The sequence below is a fragment of the Oculina patagonica genome, chromosome 6 (assembly GCF_052425735.1).
Source record: "Oculina patagonica isolate OP01 chromosome 6, crgOcupat, whole genome shotgun sequence".
Taxonomy (NCBI): Eukaryota; Metazoa; Cnidaria; class Anthozoa; order Scleractinia; family Oculinidae; genus Oculina; species Oculina patagonica.
Window position 1 is genome coordinate 17,080,818 of NC_135763.1, and position 25,075 is coordinate 17,105,892.

Sequence of the window (25,075 nt, forward strand, 5' to 3'; positions counted from 1 at the left end):
GTTTAAGACATTTCCTGAGCTGAACACGATCCTGAAACTGTAGATAACAAAATGTTCCTTGCCCAAAAAGCAATAGCAGCTAAACGTACTTGGGCATGAATCGCACAATTTGCCAATTTTAATTACCAAGTGCGCCAAATGGAATTTCTTTTTGGCAGGGTTGGTAATTGGAAAACCTGGAACAAACAGTTTTCGGATTTTGAAACCGTAAAGATGGCGGCAACGCGAGAAACGTTCGACCTAACTGTTTGGAGTGCAGAATTAACGTTCTTTCTTTGGGTCTATTGACATGCAAGTTTTTACAATGACTCTATCAGTGCGAACTTATTTCAACCTTGTGTCAAATTAAGGCTTCGGTTTTCTGTCACTGTTAAGCTGCAAAATCAAAGGCTCCTGTGAGCCAGTTCATGGATAAATTGGATTATTCCAGGTTTAATGCACAAATTAACTGTTAAACCTAAGGGAGTGAGTGAGTGCCGTTGAGGTCCATTACCAAACCTCATTGCAGGATAACGTCGTGCCATGAGCTAAAAACAAGTTTTCTTCCACTTTCACGTGTGCGCTGCAATTTTTACATCCTGATATTTTAACTAGATTTAAAAATCAATACATCCTACAAAAAAACTCTGTCTTAAATGTGCAATTGGAGTGTCGCATTCAAGAGGTTAACGAATATTAGTTTTGATATCCTACGCTCTTGGCACGCAGAAATTAAACAAGCTGCCAAGTGCGTCAGCTTTTTTCCACGCTAAAATTTGCCTTTAGCCGCGCGAGGTACTTATAAGAAATACAGAAGATACGCACTTATGGTAACAATGGGTGATGACATTTGGACGAAGTGTAGTTATCTTAATTTGAATAAAATTATAAGTTATATACTATATTATATAAAATCCTTGGCAGCACATATTTGAATCAGTGTGAATTGGAATGACCCGGATGTTATTTCCCACGCTCCTAGTCGTCATCGTCGCCTTCTTCCTCCTCTTCCACAGATATCGCGTGATGTTTCATGAGCGCTTTCATCATGGCCTCTAGTTGAGTAGTGTGATCTAGAACAGCTTTCAGTTTCGCTTTGACTGTCATGACCTCTTCTTTTAACGCTTCTTGATGGTTTTGAAGTTTCTCTATCGGTGTCTGACGGAAAGAAAAATAAGTAAATAAATAAATAAATTAATAAATAAATAAATATATAAATATATTAAAAAAGAAATAAGTAAATAAATAAATAAATAGAGAGAGGAAGGGGAAAAATCAATAAAATGAAATTAAATTAAAGACACAAGACGTTGTCACTCGCTTGAGCTTCGTCTGCAGGCCCATAGGCTGGTTTTTGCCCGAGTAGGTTCATTTTCTCTTCAATTTACCAAACAGAGTTGTAGGCCTAGGTAATAGGCTTGCTTTTTACGGGGGAGGGGAGGGGGGGGGGGAGTAGAATTCGAAAAAGATGGGAATGTAGGCGAAAGGTTTAGGAAATCCGATCGTTTTTGTAAGAAATAAATGCGAACGTCACTTTAAAAAAAAAGGAGACCATATGCTGTAATCTCTCAGGCAGTGGGAGGGGGGTGGGGGAGGAAATGTCGTCCGAATCCCCTCCTCCTACGGGTCTGGTCTTATTTCAGTCTTTCATTGGCTTTATAACAGTACTAGCCAATCAGAGATCAAGAAACAGAACATGCCGTTTCTTGTGGTTGTTAAAACTAAATTAACCACTGAAGCTAATTTGTAAACTTGTATTCTGCAAAAACGCGAAAACTAAATATACACAGCACAATGCCCCACACCAGGGCTTAAACTCTGGTCGCACGATCCGAGTCTAACGCGCTCACAGTTAGGCACCTCGTGTCCAAACTCTACTCACTGTTAAGTACTAACCTTTTCAGGGTTCATAGCTTCATAGATAGCTCTAGCAGGACTCACGGTTTGACCCCAAAATGACCAAATGGTCCAGTACTTGTTCGCGTTTGGATATACTTCCTCTTGCGTTGTGGCAAATCTCTGCCTCAACATGACCGGTAGAGCCTTTTCTACATCTAAAGCAAGATCAACCTAAACCAAAGACCAAAACTCAGTAAAATGTTTAGCTTGGAAGTTCAGAAAATGGAAAGAGACTCTACGGTTAGTAGCGCGGCTTAAATACGAAAGTGAGTTGGAAAATAAGTCCAGTGAAGTTAAAATACTGGTAACAAACAAATGCCCAATCATTGGCGAACAAGTTATAGTCACCACCTCGACATAGCAGTCACATCTCTTTAAGATTAATTTGCAGAGTTAAATATTCGAGCATTTTATGTGCCTCTAAACTACCTTCGGAAAACCACTCACTTATTAAGGTGGACTTCATAAAGGTGTAATCGACCACGCTTGTACATAACATTAAAATAAGCTAAGTCACCAAAGGGCAGAGCAAATCGCTCTTTGTTTGTCTGTTTTGCTAAATGTGTTAGAAAAGGCACAGTGCAAACTAAGCTCTGCTGACCAAAAATATAAATAAAAATTAAAAAAAATTACTTTTAAATATATTCTAGATAGCAACATGGGTATATTAAGTTTACCCAAACATGTTGGTCGACATATAATACGAGACACAATATATCACTGGCTTTTTTTATTATCATGAAATATAGAATTTCAGCACCACAGGCTGAAATACTACATGTATATATGGCGACAAGAATCATGCTACGTTTCGATACGTTATACATGCTGCATGTGTTAATAATGAGCTGTGTGACCGACCTGCATGGCAAGTCTTTTGAGAACTGCCTTCTCTTGAACACCCTTGATGTCATCTACAGCTAAACCGACCTTAAGGAAATAAAACATAAGAAATAGTTACAAACAACGTACATTTTAGCTAAATCCGTTTCTCTGGTTACTACGTACTTTCGGGTAGCTTGAACATGTACGATAAATTATGTGGGCCAAAATGTTTTAAAATATATAGAATGAATTAAAATGAATAAATCTGTTTAAAAACAGAGTAATATAGGTCCAATGCAAATATGACTGCCGTTAATTTTCCGCTCCCAAAATAATCATTTGTCAACAAAATTAAATCACTTTAACTTAAATATCAAGACAGTAAATCGTGTATAAGTTTTAAAGATTATACCTTCATCTTATAGGAAGTTACAGGGACATTTACACCACCACAACATGAAAACCAGGCTAGACGGGTCAGGGTGGCTTTTCTCATACAAATCTCTAAATTTTAATGAGTCTCAAATCTGCAGCCTTTTAACCAAAAACACTGAAACTTCTTGTCGTGACATATCATTCCATATATTATCAAGTAACACCACCAGCGTTTTAAGAAACCTGACGAAACAACAGGAATGACTGACAACCATTTCTGCATGAGGTCTACATTGCCTCTGAAATAAGGGTGATCTAAAACAGCTATTATTTTTTACTGTATCCTTTTATTTATTTCCATTGTTTCTTTGCGTTTGACGTCGCTACTTTCAGAGGGTCGTTACTATTGGTCACCTGCCCGATTTTAAGCGGTAAATTGAATTGTAAAAGAAATTCGGTGTCGGTCATTTTGGAGAAGAAGAGCCAGTATGCAGTTAAACCAGAACAAGACTTATCATATCTAACCAATGACAGCAATGGGCCGTATTCGTATTCTCGGTATTGGACTGGAACGAGCTTGCAATGGAGGCTAACGCCGGTAATCTTTTCAAATGCAAATGACATGAAGCTCTTTTTAACGATATTCCCTCGCATGAGCCTCCGTTGCAAGGTTGTTCCAGTCCAATACCGAGAATGCGAATATGGTCTATTTGAATCGCAACATCCGAACCAAAAAGATATACCTTATTTGTACTTAATTTCGCGGGTCGTTAATTACGCGACTCTCAAAATATCGCGAAATCAAAGACCCGCAAAACTTATTTTTTAACGTTTTTGACATATTTTTTTTGTTTTTAACGTACTTTTTGGCCAAATCGCGAATATAAAACCCCGCGATGTACTGTCTCTCCAAAATCGAGAAATTAAGTACCCGCGAAATAAAGTACCAATAAGGTTCTAGAGCGATATCGCGCGAAAGTCAATCCATGACAGGCAATGGTCGCTCTTGATTGGTTGAAAAACTCCATGCTTGCTGTGATTGGCTAGGAGCACGTTGAAAACGTTTTTTCGAAACAGTTTCAGACAGCACTTCAAACGTTCAATCGACAGTAATGGTGATTTAACTTACCAATAAATTCATGATAATTATACAGTTGATGACGATGAATGCCACATACAGTACCCACGTGACCGGTGGCACATCGTTATCATTGTAAACTGTATCGTATTCATATTCTCCTAACATTCCCATTGTTGTCTTGAGCATGGCTCGACCAGGCGTGGAATAAGGAATCTGAAGATGCAGAAATCAAACATGAATATTTGTGACGCTGTTTTACTCGAACCGCTCTAAAAATCAGAGAACGATTTTTTTTGGGTTTTGATATGTATAATCATAATTATACATGAATTTTATGAATTACCATAGCTTTTTATAACTTATCATGATAATTTATCGAGTGACAAATAATAAGCCTACCACGAGCTATATAACGTCGTCAAAAAAAGGACAACAAGTTTGGGAGTGTGGGGGGGGGTAAAAAAGGTGTTGAATAACAGATAAGTTAGTCTTCTGAAGATGACAAAAAAATGGAAACTTCAACTAGAAGGAAACCTCAAAATAACGTTTTGCTAAAGTAGAAAAACACCATAAAGGAAAATAATGGTTAAGATTGAGATAGATCTTACGTGCGATCGTACGTACGTGAATTTATTAAGATACACCATCTTCAACGTAGCTGTTGTGACATGTGGGTGATTTGGTCCTCAAAGGGTCCATTTAGACGATGCAACTTAGGCGCACGCGAATTTTGTAGCTCGTCCTCCTTGTGCCATTAACAATTGTAAAGAACATTAATCATTTACAGTTAGTGGCTGCCGTAGCGATTGTCATTTTTCGGCAAACACAAGCAATCATTTTTTTTTTCTTAGTTCGTCAAGCGTAAAATGAACAAAGAGTTTTTTGAGCTTCACGCTTTGCTCTGTATTGAATGTTCTTTTCGAATTTGTAAAAATCAAAACAAAACAAAAAACAACAACAACAGGAATATCTTTTCCTTCGTTTGGAACTTCAAACCTGATAAAATTAAAAGAAAGATACTGATCGGCCCCATTTGCAAGGATAACAGAGGGACCGTGCGTATTCTAGCAAGTTTAAGGTTTGATAGTTACAGACTAATTTGTGTCGTAGATTTGTCGTAAGCCTGTCGCATTGTACAAAATTGTACCATCCATTGTAAATCGACGTTAAACAATACTTACAAAAAAAAAAACGTTACCAAGGCTTAAAATATGAAGAGCTTACCTGATTGAAAAGAAGGATGTGGAATCCTAACCCAAAAGCAACGATGAACAGGAAGCAGACTACAAAGAACTGAGCGAAAGTCTTGAAGATATCAGTAAACATCACTACGTATATCCCAAGTTTGGGAAACTTGCGCATAAAAAGAACTAGTCCGATCCAGGAAAGGGATACAGCTGTCGCACCAAAACTACTGTGCCACACGAAACACCTGAAAAATTCAACACCAAAACACATAAGTTGGTAGAGCGCCGGACTGCTGTGCGGGAGGTTGTGGGTTCGAACCCCAGACCGGACCAACACTCAGGGTCTTAAAATAACTGAGGAGAATGTGCTGCCTTTGTAATTACATCTGCAAATGGTTAGACATTCTAGTCTTCTTGGAAAAGGACGATAAACCGTAGGTCACGTCTCCTGTATCTTTAGTCTTATCACAGCGGACGTTAAAGAACCCATACACTATTCGCTAAGAGTAGGGCACGAAGTTCCCGGTGTTGTGGTCTGGCCTTGTGTAGTAAATTACAATATGTGTACAGCGCATTTGAACATGTATATATGAAAAATGCGCTATATAAATTCATTATCATTATCATTATAAAAGCCTTTCACATGACTGTCATTCAAGGGAAAGTGTCACGAGAAGTCTAAGTTTTTGTGTAAATTATGCTAGAATTATGAGGGTGCACTAACTGATCAACAAAAACCTTTAATCAACAAAATAGTTAGAAAGGTATAAATTAATTTTCCAAGGTGTGAATAAACCGTGGTCAATGATTTTAAAGAAGTAAAGCTGTGAAAATGAGCTTGAAAATGTTGGCCCGACTTCTTTAAGTTTTACGCCACTTCTTTCCTATCATTCCGTAGCCACACCACTTTCTAACAATTCCTACGACAAGTACAGTACATTTTAGCAAGGCCAGGCCACTATTAGTGGATTTCTAAGTAAAACTTACACCTTCATTGGATTTTCAAGTAGCACTAAATTCTGGTGACACTGCCCCTTTAAACCTTACCGAAAATGATCACCCCTATCTAATTAAAAAAAATGCATTAAACTTGCCTCGATCCCTTATAAATCGTAAAGCTTGTCCGATCAAGTTGGAAGTCATCTACGATGTAGATCATTGAGAAAATGTAAGCTAACACTTCTATAAGTCTGTTCCATTGTAAGTAGAGCCTCCACATGTAGAAAAATTTAAAAATCTGTAGGAGAAACAAATAACAAGAGGAAATGCTACTTAAGCTCCTTTTCAAAACTGTTCGTTTGGCTCCTCGCGTAACACTTGTTGCAGAAAACGTTGCTGAACTTAACATATATGTTTGCCGTAGCTAATTAATACTGCTGAACCAGACTTCAAGTGCCGCTTGCGCTGCTTTACTTTGCCTTGCGGCAGGCTGCCTAACTTTAGGTATACATTCCCCCTGTACTTTGCGTTTTGTTGCCTTGTGTAGTGTTGCTTTGCATTGCATTCGTTTGCACGGCTATGCACTGTGTTGTGTAGCATTGCTTTGCTTTGCGCTGTATGGATTTGCACTGCTTGTTTACGTTGCGTTTCCCTTCATTGCTTTGCTTTGCGTCTCTTTGAATTGCATTCCATCCCGACGAATTGCTTTGCGTTAGTTTGCCTTGCTTTTCTCTACTGTTCACACAATCACTTCTGTGTACATAGAAAAACAGCATACCCACCTCTAAAAATAAACTTATAGACGTCGTAACGAGAATCACAGGCCGACCAATTGTTCTCCACATAATTTCACTTCCAGTCGTTTCTCTTCCAAAGGTCACGTTACACGTACACTGTGTGTCGTGACACTCTGTTATAGGTATACTCTTGGTAGTAAGCATGGCATAACCAGTCAAGAAATACAAGAAAATCCCGTAGAGAATAAGTCGACCGTAATACACATAGCGACCGAAGCTGCGCCATTTGTAACGCAAGAGATACGTGACCAAGGGATGACTAAGGAGCTTAACACGCTCTTTCGTGACCTGCAAAGAAAATACCATTGCGTTACGTTACGTTGGTTGTTTCTACGCGAAAGGTGTGATTTAGCATGTCAATTTCACAATCATTCGCCCTCCATATATGGGGAACAATGATTGTGAGTATAATCTGTTCTATTTGACAAAGCTGTTGTGTCAGTAGGCAAACGGGTACAACCGTTATCTCATTTTAAAGGAACCGTGTCACGGATTTTAGCCAAACTTAGGCATAGGAAATGACCATCAAATTTGTTTAAATGTATAAAATAACCTCTTAAAACAGTGAAGGAATATTTAAATAACACACCAAATGCAAAAGAAGGTACGGATGGCCAAAAGTGTCGAAGATTGAAACGGATTGCGATGTGGGCTTTTGAAATAAGGTCCGGCGGAACAGTTTTCAAAGTTAATCTTGTCTGCTTTTAACTTTAATTTATGACGCCCGGGAGACACATTTAGCTGCAAGGAAGCTATGGTTTTGTCATTTAGTATCATAGAATTAATTTCTTTGCAAACATTTAGTTTTATAGCGAATATTTGACAAAATTTTATAACATAAAATTAAATTAGTCGTGACATAGTCCCTTTAACACAATTTCGAAGACTTCAAAATTCTTAGCTTTGAACATAGCTTACTCCGTAATAGTTTAAAGTCGTAGAATAGCGCTCAAGAAATGAAAGCAAAGCATTAAAATGCGCGGAAAGCTAAAAGGCACGGATGAAAACGGATTACAATTCGGACAAACCCAGGTTGCCGTTTTTAACAGACTTACAAACGTAAGGCTAAGGTTTCGGTTTGGTTCAAATTCATTTGAAATGCTAGAAAACGCTTGGTGAAACATCAAACTCCTGTCGGAAACAGCTAAAAATTCCAGGGCGGATTAAACAAGAACGAAATTGTAGTAGCGCTCAGAATCTCTCGCTTTCGACGCTCGGTAAAGTTGGAGAGAGTTTTCGTTCGTTTGACAGCGAGATGATGTCAACTCCCGCGTCCAAAGCTCTCGTGCACTCTCGCCTGTTTGACTCAGCCTTAAAGGGGCTAGGTCACGGTATTTTAGGTCATGTTATTTATTTTCGCTAATTAAGAGCTCTAAACTTCAAATTGGCAGACCAAAGTCTTCTATTGGTAAAATCACGACGATATAACAAACAAGGATGATTTCCGAGCATTGTAAATGACACTTTCATACAAATTGAGATGAAAACAAACGCAATACAATACAATACAATACAATACAATACAATGTTTAATGTGGTCATTACACTTAGCTATGGTTTCGATGCGTCCCGCAGATATGGTTAGCAAAATCTGCGGGAACGCACCAGCTAGTTTACAGGTAAGCCACAATGAAAATAAAAAATAAAAAAATAAAAAATAAATAAAAATAAAATAAAATAAAATAAAGTGAATAAAATTCTTCAAAGCTTTAAAGCTTTAAATATGTGCGACGCGTTTCCTGATTAAAAATGAGCTAAAAGTTATAGAATATATACAATTATTTAATTAAAAATTACAAATGACGACTAATATCTACAGCATTTAACGCCTTTCTAAAGGTTTTATAGCATATTGAAGTTCAATACGTTTTAATCTTCTCAATGTTTGCCCATACATGCCCCTTTTTGGCCTTTCTGTGTTTCTTTTGAGCTCTTCTACAGTTTTAAGCCGTTATTGTGATATTTCATTTAATTCTATGAGCAGTAAGTGAGTAAGTCAGTGCCGAAAATGCCTAAAATTGAGTGACATAGCTCTTTAATTAAAACTCAGAAGCTGAGGAAGACTGTTGCATCAGAGAATGTTGACATTTATCCTTACCATAAGCATTAACGGATGGTTGCTTTTAATTTCCACTTGTTTGCTGGCATTCTCTGGCAAGGCAGCCTTGATTTTGTACATCACTGCATCCACACCAGACCCCTCGTGATCAGTTGTCTCTGACGTCATAAACCCAGCCCACTCATAACTCACATCATCCAGGAACTCGTAGCTCAGTGTGATGCCGTACTGTGGATGGTCCACAGGGTACCCATTCGATTTGACACACCTGTTGAATACTTTCTCTGCAACCTCTATAGTACAAGGGAGGAAAGTTAAGGAAAAAAATTCGTTAATAATTTAATATATAGTTTTGGGTCGGGTAGCAGCTTTCGCAGTCTCACATGAATGGCTCGCTACCCTTCGAGACAACAAAACTCCCAAAATAGCAACTGCTACACCTGATAACCAGTAGAATAACAAGCTTACGAGAGCTGCTACACTACAGATAATTTTCACTTCTTTAATTATTTTATACAATAAAACTATTTTATGTACTTGCATTGGGTTATAGAGCAGTTTTCAATTGAGTGTCGTAAAACCAAAACCATAGTAATTACTCTGGCCAATCATAAAGGCCACAGACAATCCAGTGAACCAATCAAAACTCGAAGCAAATACATGTAGCCGACACGAAGCGCGGGAAAACGTGCGCGAGCGAGTCACGATTGGTTTTGGTTTTAGTTCTGATTGGCTGAGAAAGTGGCGCGAGATTTTTAAGCAAATCACTAAGCGTAGCAATGCAAAACCAAAGCAAACGCAATTTACTTTCGACACTCAAGTGAAACCGCTCTATTTGCTCAAAACGCTTTTTTGGTGGGCAAACTTAACGAGAGGGGAAGGGTTTCTTTATCTTTGGATCTGACATGTTACGTCTGAACAATTTTTGGTGTGTACGAGAATACCGCATGGCAAAAATCTCTAAACATGTTAAATGACATGACATCCCCCCAAAACACTACTAGTTTGGGCATGCTTTATAAAATTGCAGCTCTAACGACATAAAATACGGATTAAACAATCCAACAAAAAGCTTATTCAATCAATTGAAGTTATATCCTTTTTGAGAACATAAGCCTTCATGGTATTGACTGGAAATCCATTAGGCGTTTGAGAATTTATATCTTATATCTTATATCGCGCCGTTGTTCTGTTTGTATGTTGATTTATGATTTTTGGTGTATATGAAACTTTAGCAACAAAGTGCAAACTTGCAATGTCATTGGCTACGCAATGACGGTCTAAGAGATTTATGTAAAGATATTACGATGTCTGTGTTTGCAGACGACGGCGAATAGCTGTGAAGTTGTTTTCTTTTTCGGTTTACGTAGTACTTTTAATTTCAACAGCGTAGCTCGCTCACCAGGTAATTTCTTGATCAGCTTCCTCATTGGCGTGTTTATAGTTGTACCATCTTTGGTCTTATTTCGCATGGCTTGTCTCCAGTCGTTGTGCTGGATAATGACAAGCGCTACTTCCCTGGAAAGGAAAGAAGAACATTGCAGGTGAAAATGTAAAACACGAGAGTTTTAACACAAGGAATTCAAGTATTATACACTATCTGATTTTGAGGTGATAAATGTCTAAAAAATGGTTTCTCTTCTAAGCAAATAAAAAAAAGATGACCCTGAGACAGAACATTGTTGTCCGTCCTAATCTCTTTTTACTTGCTTGTCTTGTTTTTTTTTTTTTTTTTTTTTAATCGCCACGACTTTCCCTCTCTTAATCACAATCCTTGACCAAAAAAAGGGACTGCTGCCAGTATACTACTCCGCGTTACTTGTTTTGCTTTGTTCTGTTAATGCTAAACTATCAGGTAGGGGTGAAAATACCTAACATAATACCTTGTTGTTGTTGTTTTCTTCTGCTCGCTGCAATGCACTTCGGATCCTCGTTCACTATCCCTCCCCCCCCCCCCCCCCCCCCCTTACTAAATGTTCGCATTATCGCGCTTTAAAACGTAGTTTAACTTTTTCCGAAAACGCAAGCCAGCCATACATTTTTTCCATTTTATTTTACTCACAGAAAACCAGTTTAGATCGCGCCCATTACCGTACCACTAAATGTCCGCATTATCGCGCTCTCAAACGTAGTTCAACTCTTTCCGAAAACGCAAGCCAGCCATACATTTTCTCCATTTTATTTTACTCACAGAAAACCAGTTTAGATCGCGCCCGTTACCGTACGTAAAATTACGCGACAGTGGAAATCTACCCTAAGACCTACACAGAACAAACGACCATAAAACATCTTGTTTGTTAATCAAGCAGGCGGTACTTACTTGTGGTTGTTTTCAATGGCCATATCAAGACAGTTCCGCCCTGCACTGTCAGTCAGTGTAATGTTCGCCTTCCTGGACAAAAGTAGTTTGACCATTTCGACGTGACCTTCACGCGCTGCTAGGTGGAGTGGAGTGGTCTGAACAAGACAAAGACAGTCTTAGAGATCATAAGACTGATTTCTAAAGAAATTGTTGTGCTGTGCAAACGGGCACTTTAAAACATACTTGTAGCTTACTATATGATAAACTTGTGAAACTAGCCGCCGATTTCGAACAAAAACAGCTGCTGTTCATTGTTTGAAGGATACATTATGCCTTCTACTGGATAAACCTCTACTTAGTGGATACGTGTTGAAAAAACAAAAATACGCTATCCACTGGATAGTGGTTTATCCGGTGGATAGCGTTATTCGTCCTTGGACAACCGAGAGCTAAATTATTTTGTAGTTGTTTCTTCGGAACAGAATACTGGCAAAGGAGAGTTATGTAAACCTTAGCAACGATTGGTAAAGTGGGGTTTGACGGTGGTCACAAGTGTTCCAAAAACCACAGGGCAGGAAAAACAAATATGGGTCACCATGATGTCGTGTGAAAACGCTCTATGCCTAGGGCTTTCCACAAGTTGCTCGAGATTTTCTTAAAAGTTGCCCGTAATTTCTCAAATAGTTGCTCAAAAGTTGCTCCAAAAATCCAAAAAAGTTGCTTCTGATAATAAAAGTTGCTCGAAAGTTGCTCCAAAAAATCCAAAACGCTGCTTTCAATCAAGAGAATTTCTCTAAATATATGCTTATTTCTCTTTGAAGGTAAGATTTCTAAGCAGTTTTATGCAATCTTACAGCAAAAGAAGTATCTAAATAACATATCAAGGACAAAATTTGTTAAATAACAAGGATTTCTTTAACTGACAAAAATCGTGGAGATATCGATGACGTCATTTTTTATGTCGAGTTTTGAAATGTTTTAATGCAGAATGAGCCGAAAGTTCAAACGTCTTCAGATGTTCCCCGAAAATATTCGGCAAACTTCGTAAATCTTCGGAAACGTTCGTATTGCCCTTAAACAACACTCGGATAATCTTCGAAGATCTTCGGAATGAAAATTGCTCAAAATGCAATAAGTTGCTCGAAAGGAAAAAAGTTGCTCGAAGGGGAAAAAGTTGCTCGAAACATGAAAAGTTGCCAAAAAGTTGCCGAGCAACTTGTGGAAAGCCCTATCTATGGTTCACTGTAGAAGGCACAGGCCATGTGACTCCTACCTATCCTCCTAAATGCAAACAATAAATAAAGAAATTTATGAATGCAATATTTTCCCAGCGATGAACTGCATGCCAAATTAGGGGACTTACTTCAAGTTTACACCCGATGAGGTGTAAACTTGAAGTATATAGGTGCAACAGAAATCATGGTTTTACCAATCCATCAACTTATCGTACTTATTCGATAAAGCGCCCAACCTCGAATAAGCGCCCAACCTGTAGGTAGAAAAAGTTAATAAGCGCCCAGCCTCGAATAAGCGCCCACCCCCCCACCCCCCCTATAATGCGGCCACAACAGGAATTTTGATTATTGTTGAAGTTGAAATTAAAATTAACTAAATACTACTGAAAGACTATCTCAAAGATTTTTTTTTTTGGTTTTATTACTGAAACTTTCAATGAACATTTAAAATTCAGCTTTCGTACATCTTCAGGTTTAATTATACATCGTTTTCTTGCAAAAATAAACGTACTACTTGCTAAAAATTGTGAAAATTTAATAAGCGCCCAGCCTCGAATAAGCGCCCACCCTCAAGGTGAAAGATTTAATAAGCGCCCAGGGGCCCGTTTCTCGAAGGTCCCGAAAAGATTTCGCACCCGGAAAGCCATAGCAAAATCCTAAACACTTATGATTACAAAGTTGTTTTATTCACATATTTTTAACACGAACAGAAGGTCCCTTCATACAAAATTTCAGGCCAATACACTTCTTCGTTCTTAAGATACAGATGTTTAAAAATGGCTTTGCGGGCCCGTTAAGTTTCCGGAGCTTTCAAGAAACAGGCCCCAGGGCACTTACTCGAATAAATACGGTAATTTAATCCCGAAAAGGTTTTAAACCGCATTTAGAATAACTGGGCCCTGTACTCTAGAACGGATGGTTTTGCAATATTTTTTTTAGATTTTATTAAGTTTAAAAACGTGATTTAGAGATTTAATTCTATTTTTTAGATTTTACGATCAATGACGAGCTACAGTTTAAGTTGGAGAGTGCCGTGCAAAGATCAGGAAATAAGAAAGATGATAATGATGATGATGGCGATGGAACTAACAATGACAGAGGTATTGACAGTGTCAGTGATAATCATACAGCCCTGCTGTAGCTGTTCCAGTACACTCACCATACGCTGAACAGAACACAGGGAAAACAATAAGAGAAACAATCATAACGTCTCATGGAAATTCGAGGCTTAAATGAGTTGCATGGCCGCCCTGTGCTGCGTATAAAGATAACTGATCACATTAATTGTAGAAAATAAAGTCTGTCTGCAATGTAACTCATGGAAATTCGAGGCTTAAATGAGTTGCATGGCCGCCCTGAGCTGCGTATAAAGATCACTGATCACAATAATTGTAGAAAATAAAGTCTGTCTGCAATGTAACTCATGGAAATTCGAGGCTTAAATGAGTTGCATGGCCGCCCTGAGCTGCGTATAAAGATCACTGATCACAATAATTGTAGAAAATAAAGTCTGTCTGCAATGTAAGTCGCATCGTACAGTGGCCACCCAACTGAGAATTTGATTTATTGGACACCCAACTTGGTACTGTTTTTCTGTTGCCTTAGTAGCCAATCAAAAATCAAACGAAGCATGAGGATCCGTAAGACGAAAAAATGCAAATGAAGAAGTCGACTCGGCTTGATTTCTTAGAGTTTAGAAAACCAACAAAACGTGTTTTTTTTTTAAGAACCAACCGACATTTTTCAGCTTTCTGAATGTAAATTTGAAAGTTCCCTTTGGTGAACGAACCAGATAAGTATGGCCGATACAACAACCGCCTTGTAGAACACACGAAATTGATACCAAAGTTAGGGCCTGTTTACATGATTCCGGAATGACTTTCATTCCGGAACGAGTTCATTACATCCCTATACAGTTTACATGATACCGAGACGAAAGTCAAGTCATTCCGGAATGAGTTCATTCCGGTTTTCATTCCGGAATGAAAGTTTCGTTCTGGAACGACATTTCATTCTGGTATCATGTAAACACAGAACGAATTTCGTTCCAAGATGAAATCGCTACTCATTAAACCGCATACGGACTCCACAGCTCGAATTCAGAGCGAAAAAACGTAATAGCATTATTTTACTGTTTAGCCCAAAGAAGCAACTCTATGGTCAAATTACTCGTTAAAATTGCAGATACGGCAAATAATGGGAACAAAAACATGTTTGCGCGAAACATGCGCCATCTTGTTTGGATCTCGCGGGAAACATGCGCCACCTTGTTTTGATCTCGCGCGAAAACCGCGCACGTGAAAATGCCTTTGGTTGAACCGGTCGACTCTGTCATGTAAAAGAATCAGACTTTGTTTTATCAAAGAGTACCTTGGCTTTGTCAGTCGGGTCCACAGGACAGTTCTCATCTAATAACACAGCAGCAGCCTCAACCCAGCCCTTGGCTGCAGCACAGTCCAGTGGCGTCCAAAGGTTGGCGTTCCTGTGCATGAAAATCTGTTAGCAATAGTAACAACACAGTTGACTTGCGTTCAAATTTGGGGCCCGTTAAGTTAACGCAATTTTTTCACCGTTTGGCCACCCATCGCAAGTCAACGCCTTTTTTACAGCTTACTTAAAAAATTGCTCCTCGTAGCATTTAAAATGACTTTTTGCAACCTTGCGTGCACTTGCGACTAAACTTGCGAGTCCGTTTGACCACCCAACGCAAGCCTGTACGCAAGTTGAACTTGCAACTTCTTGCGTCCATATGCGTTACCGTTTGGCCAGTGCTCAACTCCCCTTTTTTCGTCTTGTACAAAGCGTTTGCACATTCGTTTTCATTTAGTACCATATTTGGAAAATCACGAGAAAAACTTAAACACTCAAAATTGCAATATTTGGATTAAATTCACAGCGCGCTAGCTCGCGCAAGATGGCAAAATCTTGTTTTTGGACAAGCTTGGTTAAATAAAGGTAAATTTGGATGAATTTTTTGAGTTTCTGTAAAAAATTCACGGCACTTAGGTTGGAATTTAAGTAACTCACCACAAAACCGAAAATGTTGTTGCGTGTGTCATTACGTGTATAAAGCATTCGCGTACAAACTCTTCGTGTTTCCAAATATGGAACTTGGCAAAAGTAAATATTCAAACGCTGTGAACGCGCGTTTCACGTTTCAGCCCTTATGAGTTTTGATGAAATGGCATAAAAGACAATTTCCCGTTCTCTCTGCATAAAACGTGGAAAGGGATTCTCGTATGTCGATCAGACTCTTCACCATTTTTAATCCAATCGATAAACATCCAATTTGTCGTTACTCCTTTCTAGCATTTTGTACAATTCTCCTTGGAAGAATTTACCTCTTAATCTAAACACGGTAAGTTCCTTAATTATCATGACTAGCATACAAGAATTTACTATTAACAAGGCAGAAAGCAGTTCAAATCGATCACCTGGCATCAATAGCCGCTCCTCTGTCCAGCAGTTCCTTGGCGACTTTGTCATATCCGTGTAGTGCGGCCAGATGCAGTGGAGTGTTTGAAGCATCGTCTTCGTCGTTTATGATCGACATATCTCGCTTGAGAAGGGCACACACGGTTCTGGACAAGGTATATAACATAATAATCACACGTATATAGCATAGTAATTTCGCGTGCTATGATTGTACACTTTGAAGTCCATAACTTACATATGAACCGCAAATTTAATGTATAAGCCCGCAAAATTACGTTGCTATATAATAAACATCCTACTATATCTTTATTTCGTTCCGTATCGTAAAATACAGATGAAATCACTTGATCGTTTCATGCGATCCTTAAAAGCTTACAACATACAAAAAAGTTACGATTTATGTCACATTCTTGGAACGCTTTCTTTTTATTATTGTGTTGAAAAATTTTGTCATGAAAATCCAAAGTAATGGGAAAATGCATGCCCCTTGTTAGCCAACGACTTACAAAACGGTCAGGTGGCACTCTTGTCTCGTTTCTCGCAAGGCGCGTCTCCCAAAAAACGGGACGCGAGACATGTATGTCTTGTTTCTTGAGAGAGGTATCTCGTTTCTCGAGATGCAGAAAGGCCTCTCGTGTTAACCTTGAACATTGCAGCATTTATTTTTTTTTTTTGACAGGTCAATTCACTTCCTTCATCACGTTTTTCCAATTTACTGGATCCTATACAATTTGATTCTTTTCTTTTTTCGTATTCTTTCCCTTACTTTTATTTCTTTTCTTTTCCTTTCTTTTCAACTCGCATTTTCCGTTATAGGAACTGTGATTTGTACGATGAAATCGCAAAAATTAAGTGACTTGGTTTTGCACAATATACGAAATTTCGAAAATTTAATGCTGCGAAAATAGAGAAACTATTTATAAGCTGTCACGAGAAATCCCATAGCGCATGGCTTTTAACAGGCAAACAAGTCAAATAACCTAAAATACTAGAAGTAACATGTTACCTTATTCGTCCAAATTTGGCTGCTAAATGGAGCGGCGTTAAAGAGCCATCATTCTTGCTGTCAATGCAACATCCATTATCCAGAAGAAGCTAAAAGAAAAAGCACTTAGCAACATAAACACGTTACCTCTTCTGTACCAGGCTCAAAATACCGAATCTTCTTGCCGTTTGTCATACACATCCTTATATTCTAGTATTGAGAATTTGGTCGTTTATCAAGACAGTAATTTATGCTCTAGGGTAGATAATGATTTCTCTACACCTGTCACTTGACATCAGGGCAAAATTGCGGCATTAGAAGTTGATTACTCTAATAAAAGCTTTACTACGCGCGACGAAGCTTTGCACCGAGATGAAACAATGCTACTCTAACTGCTTAGGACGCTGGTCTAGCTCCAGGTTACATGGGTAGCTTTTTAGCATGTTGCTAGCTCCAACAATGGGTGGGGGAGGGGGGGAGGGGGAGGAATCCGGGACCCTAATAAATGCATGCTAACAATGAGTGCAGCACAAATGACATCAAAACGACTTGAGGTTCAGTTTAATAAATTAAGATAAACTTGTGAAAGATGAAGTATTCAGCATGTCGCGAGCGTGGGACAAAGAAAAAATCATTTACCAAGCTTTAAATTTACCATCTTTCTTCATTTATACAGGACGCTATCGACACTGTCGATCCTAGCAGTTCGCAGGACGTGTGTCACATATGAACCTAGTAAAATGGCCTCGCTCACCATGAGTTCTCGTAGCTCAGTGGATAGAGCACCCGCCCGGTGTTTGGGAGGCCATGGGTTCAATTCCCGTCAGGGACTCAGATTTTTTCTTGTCCCACGCTTGCGCATCTATATTTATCTTTCACATTTTTTACCGAGCTAAAAATTTACTATCTTTCTTTATTGAAGATAAACTTACTTGAACAATTCTAACATATCCTTTTTTCGCAGCGACATGAAGTGGAGTGTTCTCATACTTGTCATATTCCTCAGCTAGAGTCTTGCCTTTACGGTCTTTTAGAAGAAACTAAAAGTGACATGAAGGAAAATTTAGATATAGAAAAACGGTACCTTAGGTCATTTAAAATTTTCTTCTTTGTGTTGTACACGTACCTGTACAATATGACATACAACTTCCCTTAAGCGGACATTGAGTCATGGTTCCATCCATTTGATTTTCGCTTATAGAAGTAATTTAAAATTAAAGCTTTGTTTACTTGAATACGAAGTAACTTCGACACGAACTTTCAATCAATGAAAACACCGCTAGATGAAAATCAAATAAGTATTGAATGAGATGAAGAGTAATGGTATGATAGAGTGTACATAAAGCAAGTTAATTTCTCTTTGAATTGAATTGAATTGACTAGAACTTATTCACGATAGCCGTCATGGTTGTTTTCGCTTTATAATGAAATCTTGGCACGTGATTTATAAGGGGGCAAACAAGCTTATATCCGCAAATTTCAGCCGGTTTCTTACTATGTCTGAATATTATTTTGCTTTGCATGCTTTGGTTTCAGTTTTGTGACAGAAATATTCTACGTTTTACGCAATTTGGGCGCTTTCGATAAAACACAAACGTCTTGCGTAGTTAACAAGTCTAGTAACCGAGCAGTTTTTTTTCAAACTAACCTTAAAACGAAACCATCATTCCATAACTTAGCTCTCAAATGTGATTTTGGTGCAGATAGTTAACTATTTCGAAGAGCCGATTTTCTGACAAATGGCATCATTACAATCTTTGCCCCCTGGCAGACAACGTGGCTAATTTGCATTATAGTATGAAAACCATCATGGCGGCTGAATATGCTCTTTGACTACTGAATTATTCGTGTGGACACTGTCCCTCTTAAATAAAATATAGCTGAACACGTCACCTTACCCCAAGTGCCTCAATGCACCCCTCAGAAGCCGCTCTGTATATAGGTGTTTCATCATTGCTGTCTTTTGCCCCAATATCTGCACCATGAGCCAGAAGACTTTTGATCGTTTCCAAGTGATTCTTACTTGCTGCTATTAACAGTGGCGTATCCTTATCTTTGTCACGGCATTCAATTGAAGCACCTCTGAAAATAGTTTTGAATATAATGCAACTTCATACAATGTCACATTCATATACAGGGAGAAATGGCCACTCGGACTGATTTTACAACTGGCAACACTGTAATTAGTTAAAGCGTGTATGACAGATATTCTGTTGTTTCCTTGATCAAATCAATGTGGAATATTATAGCCGTGCTAAACCGTGTAATGTCACTTCCCGGTGAGCAAAAATCCCAACAAAGTAAAAGGGGGAACCTTGTTAGGAAATATCTCATTACAATGTAATACCTATTTTTAGTGGGAACTTGATTTCGCAAAAATGGAACAGGCAAATTTCGCGGGACTTAAGTTTTGCGAATTGGCAAAAACAAAACAACAACAACAACAACAAAACAAGCGTAAAAAAACGTTAAAAATGCGTTACGTTTTTGCAAGTTAATAATTTCGCAATTTGGGAGGTCAGACAGTGGGAGGCGCGGTGGCCTAATGGTTAGCGCGCTCGACTCCGAGTTGAACGGCTCGGGTTCGAGGCCTGACCGGAGCGCTGCGTTGTGTTCTTGGGCAAGACACTACTCTCACAGTGCCTTTCTCTACCCAGGTGTATGAATGGGTACCGGTGAATTTACTGCTGGGGGGTAACCAAGTGATGGACTTGCATCCCATCTAGGGGGGAGTAACAATACTCCTAGTCGCTTAATGCTACGGAAACAGGGATAAGCTCCAGCTGTATGGGCCTCATGGCTCGGAGACAGACTTTACCTTATATAAAGAGGAAGAATTTCAAATAACGAGTGAGCGATTTAAGCTTTGACTTACTTGCTCAGAAGGAAGTCCACAATATCCACCCTGTTAAACTGCGCTGCTCTGTGCAGTGGCGTCTCCTGAGAAGCGTTCTTTGCCTCTACGTTCGCATCATGGTCTACTAACATTTTGACAATATCCAAGTCTCCTCCAGTTGCCGCAAGGTGCAATGGTGTGCTCATGTTCATCTTGTGTGCATTGACGTTCGCTCCCTTGTCAAGGCAAAGCTTGGCCAGTTTTAGGTCACCATCCTCAACCGCAAGGTGCAAAGCAGTTTGTTCCTCGCGATCTTGGTCTATGACCATTTTGGATACTAAGGACCACCCGCCTCTCTCCTCAGCTATATATTAGTGATCAAATGAAAAATGACAAGTCACTTCCAAGAAAGCCAAAATTGAAATTTAGAATATTTATCACAAAAATATGTAGCTGCTATTATTGGGATTTACAAACAGAACGATCCCAACTCAGTGAATCGTTGCTTTTCATGCGTTCATTTCAAAAGTGACACTGTAACTATTTATAAGGTTTTATCCAAAGACATAGTTAGAACCACATTGCAAAAACACTTCTACCACAGATTTTGTTTAAGATGGTTTCCGCCCAACATTCGAGCAATACAGGCAAAAATAAAGTTACCAAAAAGACCTCTTAGCATGGTAACAGTTGTACAGCTAACAAAAACCTGCCAAAAATTTAGCACTCAAGCTGACCCCGCGAGAGAAAAATGGATTTGAAATTGTCAATATTTCAGTTAAAACGGACAGTGGTTTCGCACCAGTTCAAAACAAAATGGTGCGAGTTATAAACATTTTTACGAGGTTTGACTTTAATTTTCTCGAAAATGCTTTAGAATTTTATTACAGGGTCACTAAGACAAATGAATTTCGATAAGATCTTTTAAACAGTATACAAAATGTTGCTGTACTACGAGTAGATTTTTGGTACTTAATTTTCGCACTCGTTGCTCGAACTTTCAGCGTAATCCGTCTTAAATCGTCACCCTTAAGGGTTTCATCTGCAGAAAAGTCTTGAAACTATCTAACAACAAGCAGTTCCATAGTAGCCCGAATTTCAGACGTCCTCCTCTGTTCCAAAAACTCAAATTAATTTTTATTCACTTACTAATGTTTATTACAAGGGGCTAGGTCGCAGTATTTTAGGTCATTCTATATATTTTCGCTAATTAAGAGCTCTAAACTTCAAATTGGCAGAGCGAATTAAAGTCTTTTATTGGCAAAAGCACGGCCACAAAACAAACAAGAATGATTTTCAAGCATTGTGAATGGCACTTTCATTCAAATTGAGATAAACTTGAGAAAAAAAGTCGGGCCGATGTTTTTCAAGTTTACCGAATGTAATCCGTTTTAATCTTTTCGAATTTTGCCAATCCATGCCCCCGTTTGGCCTTTCTGTGTTTCTTTCAGTTCTTCTGCTGTTATTGTGATATTTGAGTTAATTCTATGACCACCTGGTCAGTGCCGAAATTGCCTTAAATTGCGCGACATAGCATCTTTAAATGCCACTAGTTTTGAGTATAGATGCTAGTTTAACTTGCCAACAGTTAAAAACAGTACAAAATTAAGGTCCACAATTTACATGACTTGTGTATGCAGTCACCAGCTAAAGCCAGTTATTAGCTTTTTCTAACGGATGTTTTACATACAAGTATTAAAGATGGGAATGTGTTAACACACCTGTCTCAAAAAGCAGTTGAGCGACTTCAAGACTTCCCTCCATACATGCAAAATGTAGTGGTGTCATCTGCTCTTCATCCAAACTTCTCATGTCAGCTCCAGCATTGATTAGACATTTGGCAACTGAGAGAGAACCCTGGCTTGCCGCCACATGCAGAGGGGTCATCTCAGTTTTATCCTTAGCCTAAAATATTAAATACATGACTTTTTGTACAGCTAGTGTCATAAATTACCTTATTGTTACTTATTTTGGGGGGGACTAAATTTTCGCGATTTTAGCAATTTTCAAAAACTCGCCAAATTTATTTTTAACGTTTTTTATTGTATTTTTTAGGTAAGTTACGTATTTTTAGCCAAATCGCGAAAATCAAGTCCCGCGAAATATGTCCGTTCCATTTTCACGAAATTAAATTTCACAAAATTAAGTGTAACATCTTCATAACAACTTACATGTACATGTACTGCAGAATAAAACAATACTATCGGCCAAAGTTCTCTATAAACAAATAGTAAAGATTGTGCAGGACAGTGCAACATGAATTTTATAAGTTAGACAATATAAAGGATTCAGTTCAAAAATGTAACTTCAATTAATATATTTTGTGTGACCAGTGTTTTTCCGGCTGCCAAATATCAAGAATATACACAGCACTGCACTCACATTATATATTGTGTTATTTATCAAGCAAATTATATACACAACTAAGAGAGACAATCAAATTTGAGGATTTCAGGTAGAGCATGCTAAGTGAGTACTAATCAGTAATATGTCCTCACCTCGATATCAATACCTGGAGCCGTCAAAAGTTCTTTCACTGCATCAGGATTTCCTTTTGCCACTGCATAATGCAATGGAGTGGAACCATAACCATCCCGAGCATTAACATTGGCCTTTTGAGACAGCAAATACATAATCATAGTCTCTAAAGTAAACGGCGCACTGGCCTGTTCTTTGGGCAAGGAATTCCTTTTTTCAACAGTCAAGAAATCTTTATTAAACAATTTATTTCCAATCTTCTCTCGTTTATTGTTCAGTGAGCCCAGAAAACGGTCCTTTGTACCTTTACCCAAGCTTCCAGAGCCTCCTTCCTTCTTCTTGTCATCCTTCTTTAGCACTAAGCCATTGTCGCTGATGTTTTCCATGCTTGGACTGGGCGTGACTGAGGGTGTGGGTTTGGGGGTACCCCCGTATGTTCTAGGGACTGGTCGGAATCGAGCAGCGTAGTGAAGGGGTGTGGCATCATCTTCTCCTCTTGCTTCAATGTCTGTAAGATCAGAAGATTCGTACACTTAGTGATAAATCAAAGCAAGATGTGTAGCCTTACTCAAGTAAACAGACATCTAGTCAAGCTCTAAGGGTAGTAAAGAAGGGGGCCCCAATCACAATAATTTACAGGCCTATTTTCCTTTAAATCACAATCACGAAAATTTGTTTTGACAAGTTCATAAATTGCCATTAATTTAAAATAAATCAAGATTAGTTACATGTACACGGTGGGCACGTGACCCACGCTCACCTCATCGACTGCCGAGGGAGACGAGTGCGCGGGACTGGCGACAGCCACGTGGTGTCCGCTGAGCGGGGACCCCTAGAGACCCGCGCAAATCCCTAGCGCGCCAACAGGCAGCTAGCAAAACGGAGCCAGCAAAAACGAAAAAGATGAATGAAGGAGCGTTGGGTCATGTGCCCACCGTGGTAATTTGCATTGCATTGAGAATTCTTTTTAGAAGCTACATGTAAGTAGTAGAACATAGCATTGTTCTCTCAGGCAGGCACACAGTGTGAGACAGGTCCTAAAATGCAGATTGAGCCAAGAGAATGCAATCCTCTGTGACTTCATAATTTGTGTTGTTTGTCAATATATTTTGGTGCACTAGACGTGTAAATTGATTTATGAGTCAGTATGTACTTTCACTTGCATCTATTAGTAAGCGTGAACACTCGCCGCCGAACATCAATTCCTCATTAAACATTGAAGTTTAGCAGACCAAAACGACAACTATCGCATTCAAAATGTTTACCATAAACATTGAGAATGGATGAAACTTTACACTAGAAGTGATTTAAATGAACCTGCAAATGCATATCAATTGACACAGATCAGGGTCAGTTTTTCGTTAAAAATAAATAAATAAATAAATCTTCTTTATTTTACGAGGGTAGCACGTAACAGTCTTGCGACTAACAAACCTGTGGCCCTGCGGATTCCAGATTGAATTGGAATTTAGAAGTGTTGATTTTTGTGGAGGGAGGAAAACGGGAGAACCCGGAAGAAAAACCCTCAGAGCAAGGACGAGAACCAACAACAAATTCAACCCACATATGACCCGGGTCCAGGAATCGAACCCGGGCCACACTGGTGGGAGGCGAGCACTCTCACCACTGCGCCATCCCTGCTCCCTGTAAAAGAAGTCTCTTTATCCAATACTTCCGCCATTTAGAAACCAGAATGTGTTGACCTCTTGGCACAAAAGTTGCCATTACAGTCTGCTAAACTTCAAGGTTTGACGATGAATCATATGTCACGTTTACATGTAATACCCAATTAGATCATGTTTCAGCAGCGAGTGTTTGTTGTTGTTTTTTTTGTTGCAGCGAGTGTTTAGGCTTAGATGCAAGCAATGGTTTTTGGTTTACAATTATTTATGTTTTCAGCTGGAATCACCAGTCAAATTGGCAGATTAAGTGTCATGTAGCACTAAACTGACAATTCACGCATCCAGCCAGAATTGAGCTGTTTTAATGTGTCCAGGGCGCGACAAGTGCGTCCGAAGCCCGGGGAGAGATCCGCGGGAGCGACGATCACGTTGCCCGACGGGCAAGCACAACGGGAAGAAACATTGTTTTTAATGACAACCTCAGAAATAAAAATAATGTGCACCAGACAAAAGAGGGAAAATTGGGGCAATGTGACCACTGCACCGGCGACTCTCCTGTTTATAGTCACCAATGAACGGGCACTTCCTCTGTATAGATGAGTAACAGCCATCTTAATTGTGCCTCCAGAAAATATATTGGAAGATCTGCTTCAAAACGCAAAAAAGAAAAGAACAAGTGTCCCACATGGTATTGCGCCGGTACTCACACCCGTATGTGACCCGCCCCGTGCATGCAGGATTGGGTCATTATGAATGTGCTAAAAGAGGAGGACAGCGTGCTTTCTTTTAGATTTTTATTTATGTTTATTTCTCAAGGAATTTAAAGTTGAATATAATATGCAACGGGCGCGACCGGGCAGTAGAAAGAAGGCGCCCGAAGGGCAAGCTGACTTTTCTATTTTCGTCTCACCCTGGTGTCATGTGCTATTTTTTTTAATTATTAGTTTTTACACCTCAGCACTGGGTGTACTGGTAAGGAAGATCAAACTTTGATAACTATAAATCTACAATGTAGATTTACACTGAGTTGGATGCAAAGGA

General features: G+C 39.0%; 1 protein-coding gene across 1 annotated transcript in view; it reads right to left on the reverse strand.

Moving 5' to 3' along the window:
* LOC144655884 (transient receptor potential cation channel subfamily A member 1 homolog) overlaps positions 1-25,075 on the reverse strand; it is a 27,101-nt gene that overhangs the window by 479 nt on the left and 1,547 nt on the right. Inside the window, exons 3-20 of the mRNA XM_078516057.1 lie at positions 22,433-22,920; positions 21,656-21,839; positions 19,974-20,298; positions 18,997-19,180; positions 18,031-18,138; positions 17,120-17,208; positions 16,113-16,259; positions 15,049-15,160; positions 11,462-11,598; positions 10,544-10,659; positions 9,181-9,434; positions 7,068-7,370; positions 6,441-6,583; positions 5,384-5,591; positions 4,208-4,372; positions 2,740-2,808; positions 1,876-2,049; positions 1-1,137 (exon numbers count right to left, since the gene is read on the reverse strand). The exon at positions 1-1,137 is cut by the window's left edge and continues 479 nt beyond it. Of these exons, the coding sequence (XP_078372183.1) occupies positions 958-1,137; positions 1,876-2,049; positions 2,740-2,808; positions 4,208-4,372; positions 5,384-5,591; positions 6,441-6,583; positions 7,068-7,370; positions 9,181-9,434; positions 10,544-10,659; positions 11,462-11,598; positions 15,049-15,160; positions 16,113-16,259; positions 17,120-17,208; positions 18,031-18,138; positions 18,997-19,180; positions 19,974-20,298; positions 21,656-21,839; positions 22,433-22,920 (3,386 nt within the window). The 3' untranslated portion in view covers positions 1-957. The remainder of the gene's footprint in view (positions 1,138-1,875; positions 2,050-2,739; positions 2,809-4,207; positions 4,373-5,383; positions 5,592-6,440; positions 6,584-7,067; positions 7,371-9,180; positions 9,435-10,543; positions 10,660-11,461; positions 11,599-15,048; positions 15,161-16,112; positions 16,260-17,119; positions 17,209-18,030; positions 18,139-18,996; positions 19,181-19,973; positions 20,299-21,655; positions 21,840-22,432; positions 22,921-25,075) is intronic.